This window comes from Balearica regulorum, chromosome 8, assembly GCF_011004875.1.
Source record: "Balearica regulorum gibbericeps isolate bBalReg1 chromosome 8, bBalReg1.pri, whole genome shotgun sequence".
Classification (NCBI taxonomy): Eukaryota; Metazoa; Chordata; class Aves; order Gruiformes; family Gruidae; genus Balearica; species Balearica regulorum.
Window position 1 is genome coordinate 10,768,846 of NC_046191.1, and position 12,547 is coordinate 10,781,392.

Here is a 12,547-nt window from a genome sequence, read left to right on the forward strand (position 1 = left end):
ACTCGTGGGCCAGCTGCAGTTCCCTGCTCCCATCTAGGCTGGAACAGCCCTGGGAATACAGCAAGGACTTATCCTCCGGAAAGAGGGACAAAGTCTTTGTGGGGAGAGCGTCCTGCTGAACCAGTCTGTCATAGCTCAGCATGGTTGGGCTGTTCACTAGAAGTTACTACCTGGCATTAGGAACTGTCAAGGTCTGGCTCTGCTTGGGCACAGAGCCAGGCCAACAAGGTAAGCTATTCAGCGTAACTTGCCTTGTGAGTTACTGACACTACTGAATTCTCAACCAGGTTATCTGGAGCTACTGAAACTTCCTTGTGCGTGAACGCACCAAACATATTCAGTTCCCAAACAATGCTGTAGTTAGCATGTGACCCCAAAAAAATAGTACCTTGTGGGTTAAAATCGTTCTGTGTCTCTACACCTCCTCGCTGCACCATTGTCTAGAGACCAGCTAGGAGCCAATTTAAACAAAACTAGGGAAAAAATAAGGCCTAGCTGCCATTTGCAGAAGCTGCAGTCAGACCACGCACACAATGCTCCTGTCTGTGGCAAAGCAGCATTCATTATCCTGCCGAGCAGTAAATATTAAACCGATTGTAAAAGTTAGATCTCTCCCCTCCTGCCAGCGAGGGTATTATTCCAGGAGAGGGAAGGGGGAGGATCTGTCTGCAGACCTTTTGTTTAGAGCTTGCAGATTCTGACAATGCCTCACCCGAGGCATTTCTTACCTGAGGGAATCAGGAGAGACAAGGCAGTAGCGGATGCTGATTTAATCACTTTATTGACAGGTCTTGAGGTACGTTTTTCCCCTGATTCCCCAGAGAGCAACCTGTGTCGTGCCCGCCGCACTGCCAAATCGCTGATGGCTTTTGGAGTGGTAAAGTCTGGGCCTTCATTGCTATTACTGCGAGCGCGTGGATCAGAGAAATCTGCAGTGCTCCCAGCTACAGTTTAAATTAAAACAGATTAGAACCACAGGGAATTCCTAACAGTCTATTCCCCTACAGGCAAAATACATTAAATCAAAGTCATGTTTACATGAAGTCCAAGAGTAAATTTTCCTAAGAAGAAACCCCAGGGCTTGAATTTTTATTTACAGAAATGGTGTTATTCTGAATACAGAAAATTAGCGGCTTCTGTTCTGTTGGAAAAGCTCACTAATGAAATCACGTTGATCAGCAGCAGTTACATGAATCCTAAAGCTGCAGTGCAGTTCTGCAGGCAAGCCATTTCAACAGGATCGTTCAGAGATGAAAACAGGTTTATGAAAGTGCTCCATTTTTACAACCAGCAAGAACTGTCAATCTTTAAGTTAAAACTGCCTGTAACAGAAGAACCAGGTTCTATTGGAGTTGCATGTAAAAAATCCACTGTAAGAGAATACTAAGTACGAAAGTCAGGGAAAGTCAAAATATGGATTGCAAAGACAACCCTAATTTGCCCCCTTCTGTGCACCATTGCAATTTAGTCTTGAATTACTTAACCTGCTATAATTGTATATAAAATGCAAAGTAATCTTGAAAATTAGACTGGGCGTACAGCAACAGCCGACGCTGGGGGTCGGGGATGCTGTATTCAAGCTCTGTTCCTCAGTTCCCCATCTGATACCTTAAAGGGGGGACTGTGAAAATACATTAATTAGAATTTACAAGGTGCTCAGAAATGAAAGTGGTGAGCATCACAGCAAGTCCACATGGGAAATTAATCATTCTGTCTTCAAAAGCAAATTTTAAGCAGCGTGCGATAAATAAAGCCTAAGGGCCACATTTTGAACAATGAGGACAGAACAAAACATTGATCATCGTTATTTAAGTGGGCACCACTGCTCTGCATACTAAGTAAAGCAGGAAGTACCATGAAAATAAAAATTCAAAGCACCATTCCCATAGACCTCAGTACCAGATGTCAGTTCAACATTTAACGGCCACAGAGTTACAAATAAGGCTGCCAGACAATGAGGAACCCAGAGTAAGAGGCTGTGCGTGAAAAGGCTGCGATGTGCATTAGAGGAGCACTCCGAGACAGCGACAGGAATGAAATTCTTTTCTTGCAATCCTCTGCCTCTGACTTAACTTTGCAGGCTGGGGACACTGAAGCAATGGTATCGTTGAATCCCGTGCGATTGATTAAAGATTGATTGGCAGGCTGCCCAGGGAAGCTTCATTTGCCCATTTCAACTTGTAGATACTCAAATTTGCAATGAAAGTGTTCTTGCAATTTTTAATAACATGTTTCTAGGCTTTTAGTATGAAATTGAGAAACTAAGGTTGCTTACTTCACTCCTACACCTTTTCCCATGGGTTAATGGAGTATGTGATGGCAGCACCGGGTCTCTTCTGGGAGGATGAGCCATAGGGGGGAATGGGACCATTTTGGAGGAAATTTCACAGACTGTATTGCAGAACAGGAATAACGAGATGGGGGAATCTTTGGCTTTACTCCAGTCTGGAGGCAAATTTCCTCTAAGGCATTTCCTCCTTCTGCTATCAATCCACCATCACATCTGCCCAGTGCCCTTCACCTTGTCCTTGTCCATTCTTGCTGCTGCTCTGACTCCTTGCTCAGTACCCCTTTCCTCTCCCTTCCATCCTCAATTGCTTTGCCTGTATGCTCTTTGTTTCCCCCAGCAACTCATTTCTTATTTTCTTAGTTAGTGCTTGTTCTTCAATGCTACAATCTCATTTCTCCCCTAAATATGCTTTTCTTCTCAAATATTATCTTGCCAACCTTCAACTTCCCCGCTCTCTTCCATTTGGCTAAATTTCATTTTTTTTCCTTTTCTCCTTGCTACTTCCCACCAGTTCCCAGCTCTGGCTTCCTCTGTACTCAGGCAGCTTTGCCCTCTGCCTTCCCGGTGCCCTGAAAGGGGCAGGAGCTGGGGACAGCCCAGCACCCAGAGCCCAGTCCTGCACCACAGCAGCCCAGGGCACGATCACCAGGAAGGTCCTGCTCAGCCTGGCGCTGGAGAATGGCCCCAGGATGGACAAAGCTTCCCAGAAGTCAAACACTGACTTCTAAGACTCACTCTGCTAAACCTAGGCTGCTTTTTCAAGCCTGCAATTTTGCTAAATTTCAGGATATTTGGCTGAGAAGCAGGTAGCATGTCCCTGGCACAAACCCCACTCCCCCAGCAAATTTCAAGTCTCTACTTCAAACTTGTTGGATAAATAAAATCATAGGAAGCAGGGATCTGTTAGCACGGCTGACACCCATAGTCTCCAGCCCCAACTCAGTAGTGATCTGCTCTAAGGATTAAAATAATGCTGCCTCAGGTAGGCACCCAGTGGTTCTAAGTAGGCATAGACCATATGGGTCTCAAGCATGAGAAGACCTTATTCAATTTGAAGTGACAGGACTGAAATATATTTTGAAGAGATTAAACCATCGATGTCATTTTAAAGGCAAGCACATCCACAACACTATAGTAAAATAAACACTTAGCATGAGACATTCGCATTACTTGAATGCAAATCCACAGTTTTACAGAGTTAACATCTGCAAGCTAACACAGGCTTTCTTGGGGACCACGACACCATCAAGCTGTGCACATACCTGTCAGCGTTGAGGCGCTGCTGACAGCCGTGGAGGGGGTGGTGGGTCCGGCATCACCTTCCAGCTGCAGGTCTTGCTCCACAGGCTGTTCTGGAATGGGCACTGGCAGCCCCTCCCGCGACTGCACAGAGGATAAGAGCATCCCCTCGGACTGTGGCCTTTTGAGAACAGTTCCCTCATCCTCGGTGGAGATGGCAAAACGGGGCATATCGAGAAGCCCTGAGCAGCGTCGGCGGACCGTCAAAGGTGGGCTGGAGTCGCTCTCCGTGTGTGAGGATTCAGACATAGACAAGCGCTTACGCAATCTAAGAGAGAGAACAAGACAGAGCCCCTCAGTTAAGTTAGGGAGATAATAAACTTTAAAGGGTGAAAATAGCGCACAGACCCAACTCACACATCTGAAGCCAATATATGGTGAAGTTAGGAGATGGAGCTACATCGTTAGGAATTAAAACAGCAAAGGCTTGGAGCATCACCTGAGTTTAGATCTCCAATATATTCCGTTGTTAAGCTTCTAAGAAAGGAAGGAATAAAACCAAATTCTGGACATTCATATATTTTTACTGACATTTTTATTAGAACACAAGATTTTTTTGGATATTCTGAACTTTAGAATAGTTGGACTTTCCTAACTGTTTCACTAAATTGTGACAAATGGTAAAAGTCTGGCAACACCAGACTTTGGATTCACTGATGTTTAAGAAAAAAATGCTGTTGATACATCTCCAACATAACTAGCCTTTCCACAAATGAAAGCTTTACTTCAGGTTAGAATCCTTTCAAGTTAATTTATAATATTTGCTATAAATTTAGGAGATGTCAATACTTAATTAGGTACATTTAAGGACTATATCACTTCTACACATTCATTTTCAGCTATTTATTCCACTTTTCAGGCTCCATCTGTGGAAATAAATCATAGGAAGCACTCCCGACCTAACATTGGTCATAGAAAGTTTTGGCACAGGTCAGTCTTTCCTAGATGCTATGAGAAACCAAAAGATTTAGTTCTACAGAACTTACATTTCAGGAGATCCAATTACCCAGCTGCGGTCTCGACTCTTCAAGCCGCCAAGGCTGTCCAGTCGGTCATCTTTTTCTTCACTCAGACTCCGTTTAGTTGGTGGTGGAGTCTTCCTCTCTTCGTGGATGGAAAGACGCTCCATGCTGCTGTACACCTGCGTATAGCAAAAGATAGCTCTGTATAGAGAAAACAAACCTACGTGGCCTCTTCTGATCAAAGGGCATAATCTCTTCTCAAAATGGAAGATATTCCCTGAAAACATGAACTTAGCAATGTTCTTTGACTAAATAACACAGTGCAGATGTGACATGCTCAAAGTGTGCCACGGAGAAAAGGCAAAAACAAGCTTCAGAAACATTAAACATGCTTTTTTACAACAGCATGTCCTCTTAAACAATCCAGCACACCACAGAAAGACTAAGACTTTTTGAAACTACTTGATTTTTGGTTTTAACAATTCTCAAATCCAAGAGGAGATATTGCTAAAACAGGCTCCACAAACCTTTAAGGCTGGCATCTGGATCTTGAAATCTTACTACACAAATTCAATTCAGTGATAGGCATCACGCTCATGACCCCATTTTCATTATCATCAGTCTATCAGCATTGCCCCAAGCTTATTTCAGAACAAAAAAGTCCTGCCCTCCTCAAGGAATCTACTATAATGCTGACAGCTTAATGAAAGTGCCTTTCTTGGTTTTACAGCCGTCTTTAAATAATTAAATGATTAAGCAAAAAAAATCCATCCTTTTCAAACTACACTTGACTGTGGACCTAATTTCCATAAGAAGAGATTAATGAAAATAATGTTATTAAAAATTCAGAGCATCAACAAGATAACTATTAATAAATCATATGGCTGAATTGTCAGACAAGAATTTCAAAATATAATGAGCCTTTTATGCCTCCCACATTACAAATGCTGTATAATTTTCCAGGTCTTAAAATAAATTCATTAAAAGTGAACTTTTTCTCTTTGTGGCAAAAACACTGAACCCTAAAGAAAAGCTTCAGTCTTACAGATGAATAATACTCATGGTGAGACAAGGCAGAAATAAAGAAACCCTTACGTACTCCTGAGAACTTTTTCAAAACCCCAACTAATCCTCAGGTCCAATTTTAAACATACTTTTGGTGATGCAAATCAGGAGCAACTCCATAAAACTAATGGTAACTGTTACTTAAACCACTGTAGGTTTTGTGTTTTGTAGATCTCGGATCATTCTTGTTGCTTCTCTTTTACTGGTTTATGTTTATTTTCAAGAACATTTCCCAGAACAGGACAGAGTACCGAGCCTTCCTACTGCTAAGCAGGTGGGAAGGATTTCTTCATCTGCCTTGCAGAAAATATTCATGCTTGCCCAGAATGGTAGCTAACTGCCTTTTTGTTTCAATAATTTGGCACATCTAACTCACGATACACTATCTGCCTAGATCCTTCTCTTTGAAATTGCCACCTCGCCTTTTGTTCCTCAGGCTGTACTTGAGACACGAACAGCAGAGGTGTAAACTCTTACTGCTCTTACTGCATGGCATCCCTTTGATTTTAGACCATTATTCCAAAATGTCACAATCAATTTTCATCCCAATACCATCTTGTTACCTACTGGAAAACCCTTTCAGAATGACACTGTTCAAATAAATAAGCTTTGGACACTCCCTATGCCAGCATCCAAGTCATTAGGAAAAACATCAATTGTATCAGACACAGAAGACACCTCTGCAGTACCTTGCATATTAGTGAAACATTAAGAAATACAAAATCTCATTCTCCAGTTATTCTTGCGCTCGCCTTCTAATAGGCCAGAAACTATCACAGAATAAACAACGTATACAGTTTTCTCTTTCCTCCATGAATACTAAGCACCATGCGACTCCCACATATCATCTGCATGATTAAAATCTACCCCATATGAAGCAACAAAACTCTGTTCCTCTCCAGATTTTTTTCTTTCAACAAGCTAGCATGCTCCTACCTTGCTGAACCTCGGTGAGCATGAGGAAAACTGTCGAATTTCCACATGATCATCATCATTAGTGTCCTCCTCTTCTTCCGAATCCAGGTGTTGGTACCGTTCTGAACGAGCTGTGAACAAGACGTGCCACATTTCACCAGTGCGGGGAGTGTTATAACTCTCTCACCTCAAGCATTCCTACTTGTCTACTTACACCATGGCAGGGTATTTTCATCAATACTGAAACACACCCAGCCAGCTTTGCTCATCCTGTACAATTAGCAGTGAAGAATATCTCCTTCCTACTGAATTTATCTTATATCATCAGCTATACTATATTCTAAAAGCTGCTGATACTCAGCAGGTGTCTAATCCTGCAGACCCTTCATGGTAGGGATATTTCTTCCCTATGGCAAACAATCACATGGAAGGAGACATGGAAGCAATTCACTGTCCCAATTTCCAATAAACAGCTTTATGATTTTCCAAAGTCTGTCCTGCAGACATATGTACATACAAGCCTTCTTTAAAAAACAAAAATATTTACTCCCACAAAATATTTCTTCTTCTCCCTCCTACAACTAGAAAAAGGATTAGATTTCATGAAAGAAAATGGGCAAGCAGCCAATATGCAAAGCTATTTTTTAATGCAAAAATCTAAACTGCCTGCAAAGAGATTTTGTGCTTTGAGATTTGCAGCACTGGATTTCTTAGCCAGCCACAATGGATTTTGCAGGGCAGGCATTAAGAAGTTTGGCTACAGAAAGCTGATAGCTATACTGAGCCAAATTTGCTGCACTGTTTCAGCCAGAAAGCCACTAGCTTTCTAAAATTTTCTAAAATTTTCTGCATTAGAGTTTATAACAGCAACGCCAACTCTTATCAGTCTCTATGTGAGATATTTCCCGATGTGAGCATTCTAGCCTTTATAAAGGACTCAGATCAAAGTTACCCTGATAACCTGCTGAGCATGCCTGGGCACTTGGGGAGTTTGCCATCATTCTGACTTGACAGACCCAGTGATTTGCACCACTGAACTTAACGTGGTGCTTTTACCCACCAGGATCTGCTCACGGCTGCTGTGCTGAGCCTCTCCCCATCACTGACCCAGTTCAGCGACCACAGCTCAAGTTTTAATGTCCAATAAGTCCAATGAGTGAGGGGAACACACCGCCACCTTGGTTTCTACTTGTATGTTGTACCACAACAGCCTCAATACACACAAAACACACCTCTGCCCCCTCTGCACAGCTTGACTCAAATTGCGCTCTGCCATGACTACATGGAGATGTCTGCGTCTCTCTCTCTCCATCCTACCTCTCCACCCAACCCCTATTCTAAAAGCCTCATGCCCAAACTGGGAGTGAATTATCCAAATAGGATTGCTGCTTTTGCAGCTTGGCATCGAGGGGTGAGAGGTAGACTGCTCTCTCCTTCCCTTTACCCTGAGCAAAGTGCAGGAGCAGAGCAAAAATGTGCTTCATACGGAGTCAGCGAGTCCCGTGATGGCCCTGGGAGAAGGATGGAAGAGATAGCTCAGGAAACACAAATAGCCCAGTATCATCCTGCTCTGCAGCTGCAGTGGGGGAAAGACCCCCCCGACCAGCGACAAGCCCCAAGCCCGTTCCACCTGCTCAGCTCCCCAAGTTAAACAAGAAAAGCCAGGGACGTAGAGGCTCTGGGGACAGAGACCTCTGCATCCCTCACATGATGCTCCTCCCTTCTCTCCCAAGGGCACCCAACTCTGTCTGGTGCTTATCTGGAAATACCAGGAGTCTTACATAGCACTGATACCATGGCAGTTCCCAGACATTTATACACACCAGACAGGCACTTCGTATCTCATTAGAGTTAACAATACTAAAATAAGGTTGCAGTGAAAATAATTTAAGTTACTTTAAATCTCTAAAGAATTTTCCCTACATACTTGTCTTCAAGCTTTGGGTTTTCCTTGATTTTTTTTTTAAAAAAAACATTTCTTGGCTGAAAACGGTCACTAGGGAAAGATAATATTGCTCAAAAACTCATGGAAGTTGGATATACTGAATGCTTTGGAAGTACTGTAATAAAATCAGCATAACAACCGCAGCTCCTCTCACTGCAGGGCCACGGCTGGCAGGACCACGGGCACCAGTGAAAGGCCAACTGACTTCACCAGCAACATTTTTTCATTTAAAATTCATTTGCTTTCAAAGAAACCTTACTTGGCATTCAACAGAAACTTTTTAAAGCAATTTCCATCAAGTGTTTTATTCAATTTCTAACAATGACTTATCCCTAACAATTCAAAAAATGAAATATGCACGAAAAATATGATGCCATTTACGCTGAATCTTTGTTCTTACTGTCAAAATAGCTTGTGTCATCCTCAGATTCTAACTGTGGGATGAATTCAGCTTTCTGCCGAAGTAATCCATTCCAGTCCAAATCTTTAAAGAACCGATGTTGTTTCACTTCAAAGGCACTACCTGAAATAAGAGTCTTTTATTGCAGAGTATTTCTTTCAGCATTTGCATAATAAGAAAAACAAACCCTAAAAATATCAAGAGCCTAAAAGAATATACTCGAGTACATTTAAGTCACAAATCTTCCAGAAATTTTGAGAAACAATTTATCCTTTTACCAAAGTGGTGACACAGGAAAAAATCTGAATAAGATTTCCTCCTTCCCACCTCCTCTTCCTATTTAATGACAACACATGACTAAACTGGCTGCAATACAGCATCTGCTGTTAATCTTGCAACTTGCTGTGGAATGTAAGACCTAATTATCATCTTCATTTAAAATTTCCAAACTCTAAATACCATCTTGTTCATAGCTAAATAAAGAGAGGAAACTCAGAAAGGTACTTAGCAGGTGAGTGGCTCCACTCTCATGAATAAACTCATCCATGTGCTTAAAACAAGGCAGGAGCTTACATATCTTCCTGAATTACTATCTTTTGTTATTCACCTCAGAAGCTTGGGTACCCAGAAGAGGAAAGTAAGGACTATCTGTCTACTAGTATGTGCATTTTCTTTCAAATGAAATTAATATTCATAAAAGATGTTACTGTCTTTTTAAAAAAGAGAATAGCAGAGAAAAAGAGATAAAAGGTTTGCTGAATGCCAGTGGCACTGCGAGATGCCAAGTGGAACAGCAGTCTCAGCATTACAGGTATATAAGAAATCAAAAAAATCAGTTCATCAACTCATTTTATAAGGCAAGAAACTCTACATCTTTTCCATGACAGCAACATCTTTCAAGTACCTGGATTTGAAGTAAAGAAGAACATGTGAAAACCATCTGATATTATTATTAATTCATGATCTATTCATGACCCTTGTGTGGATATGTGTTAAGTCTGCTGAATACATGTGCCTTTTGGAATTGTTATATATTTAGGTTTTATTTTATCCTTAAAGTGTAGTTTCCAATTGAAAATTAAATAAATCAAATCAATGAAACAGACAACCTGCGCCGTGAAGCCACAGTGTTGCACAAATTATTTTAAAACAAGAGCATAGCTAGATATTATTTATGGTTGTTTACTATCAGGAAATGAGAAGTGTTGTCTTGTAAAACTTTAAATTTGACATTATATACAGAAAGATTGACAAACACATCTGACTTTGCCAAAGAGACTTTGTTGTACGTTTGGAGAATTCTACAGTGCAGGCATCTAGGAATGGGAAAGTTTTCATTTATTTTATTATACCCAGGAGTTCACATTCATACAGGGGATTAAGCCCCTAGTCAAAGAGAACTTCAAAGAAATCTGATTCTACACGGTTCAAATGGAGACACAACCCTCAAGCCTTTAACAGAACAGCGTAAATTTGAGAAGTTATGTTGCCGAGCTGACGGTGCTCCTTTCTTGTTTCCCAAACAAGACAGTCATATCTGTCTGACTCATGTACAATCTACACTAATTCTCGGAGCTTCATCACACGGGATTCATTGAACCCAGTATAAACTGTTTCCCAGCTCTAGATGAGCATTTTTCAACATGGGTGGGTGTGCATCACTGGCAAGGTAGCTTCTTTTCCCACCTCCGGCTAGTACTTTCCTACGTACAAGGTTCCTACCTGTTCCCATTCTTTCCAGAGGATTTTGGCGGAGAAGCTTAGAAATGAGGTCCTGGGCATCTGGTGGCAGTGCATCGTCACCTTCTGGCCAGGCAATTTCATCTGGGGACATAAAGAGACTTTATGTTTTCTACTAGCTTCACGACCAATTTGAATAACCATTCACATTCCTATACTGTAAAACGCAGTGCTCAGTATTGCCCCAGAATCGTAAATACCTTGAATTCAGCAGCTTGCATACTTAATATAATTCAAGCATTGACATTTTCCAAAATGCATAAAATTCAGCGTCAGCTAAAGCTGCTGTCAATCCAAGTAGTGCTTGTGGAGAAAAAAAGCATTAAGAACTCTATTAATAAAGTATGAAATGGGACTTCCATGACAATCCATAAACAATGACACCGACAATACTGCAGCTGTATCTGGTGCCCACACATTCCACACTCGTTATACTTGGAACAGAGAGAACAATTCACAGGTAACAATTTCATGCATCATATTAGTTCTTTGCTGAAATTTGCTTTTTACAAAGCACATTTGCCAAGTGTGTTAAAAATTTACTGTTTCAGAAAGCATTCCCAATAGGAAATGTTTTCACTGGCATATTCACTGAGAGAACACAAAGCAATCATTTGTCCAGCTCCAAGCAGGAGATGAGTTTAAAAAGCCACAAGACTTGAAGGTACTGAGTACAACACCTTCAATGTGTTTTGCTTAGAATTTCCTTTTTATTTCATTTATACAACAATTACTAATTGACTGCCATTTGCACCTACAGAAGCAATAACCAAAATCAGACTGAATTAGACCAGTTGGCAGCTGCTCCTTTCATATTGTCCATTATTTAAGTTAAAAGGCAGAACAGAAAAATCCCCAATCCCACAAGGATTTGCCTGACTCCCACACCATGTACAATGACAGAACTATCTAGCAAGATGTTAAGCAACTCAGTAACTTTTGATAGCTGGAATCGGATGGATGCTACTTTGACATAGAAAGATAAATATTTTAAAATTAAAACCCATTATTTTTTACCTAGTCTTTCCTGACTAAACTGTGTATCCTCAATATTTTCAAGGTTTTACTTCATAGCACGCTTTGAAACCCCTTCAGAACCAGAACAGAAACATACCACTGATCACTTGTCCAAACAGCTCTTCAGGCGTGTCCCCAAAGAAAGGAACGCAGCCAACTAGAAACTCGTACAGGATAACCCCCATGGCCCACCAGTCCACGGGCTTCCCATAGCCCTGGCGCAGGATCACTTCTGGTGCAATGTATTCTGGAGTCCCACAGACCTCAAGAGAAACACACAAGAAAGTAATAAACCTACAAATTGCCAAATTCACATCAAAGCTTAAGTTTGGTTTGTTGGTTTGGTTTTTTCCTTTCTTTTCTTTCCTCCTCAGAGCTTTACAAGGAAGTTAATGTTTTGCCACTAACTGCTTTATGCTGTGAACTACTTCCACGGAGCAAGACTCTATATTCGAGGAACACATTACCTGCACAGAAATGGTATCACATACTATGAAATGTTCCTAGTGTGGACATGCCAGCTAAGTAGTTCTTTGGTGCACGTAAAGCATATGGGAAAAATGCATATTCCGTGTGTGTAGGTCTGTCTGCTTGATGGATGTCTACTGGCACAGCTATAGCGATCAGGAACTGAGTTCTGACAAACCTCTCACAACTCTGCGCTAGCAGAATTCAGTCTCACAGATGCAGAATTAGCAGCACAGCATGATTACACACTTCAGCGTTTAAACTTGGGAGGTATAGCTGGCACAGACAATGGCTAAGGAAATCGCGTTGGGAGATCTAGGTTGCCTCGGGCTTAGAAGCAGCAACAATTACAAAATAGTCGTAAAAAAATATAACACTGCAAAGTACAAGACCATGATCTAGTGACCAGAGAGAGTTCCTGCTAGAAAAAACATCATTACTCAGAA

The 12,547-nt window shown here is 41.4% G+C and overlaps 1 protein-coding gene across 5 annotated transcripts in view; it reads right to left on the reverse strand.

The window, feature by feature from the left end:
* The window catches only part of MAST2 (microtubule associated serine/threonine kinase 2), a 194,404-nt gene that overhangs the window by 9,558 nt on the left and 172,299 nt on the right, over positions 1-12,547 (reverse strand). For 4 of the 5 annotated variants that reach the window (XM_075759521.1, XM_075759520.1, XM_075759525.1 and 1 more), the window contains 7 exons: positions 11,731-11,896; positions 10,599-10,700; positions 8,877-8,999; positions 6,553-6,662; positions 4,576-4,730; positions 3,553-3,857; positions 729-944 (listed from right to left, as the gene is read on the reverse strand). In XM_075759521.1, the coding sequence (XP_075615636.1) occupies positions 729-944; positions 3,553-3,857; positions 4,576-4,730; positions 6,553-6,662; positions 8,877-8,999; positions 10,599-10,700; positions 11,731-11,896 (1,177 nt within the window). The remainder of the gene's footprint in view (positions 1-728; positions 945-3,552; positions 3,858-4,575; positions 4,731-6,552; positions 6,663-8,876; positions 9,000-10,598; positions 10,701-11,730; positions 11,897-12,547) is intronic. The other variant, XM_075759522.1, reaches the window with a different exon arrangement.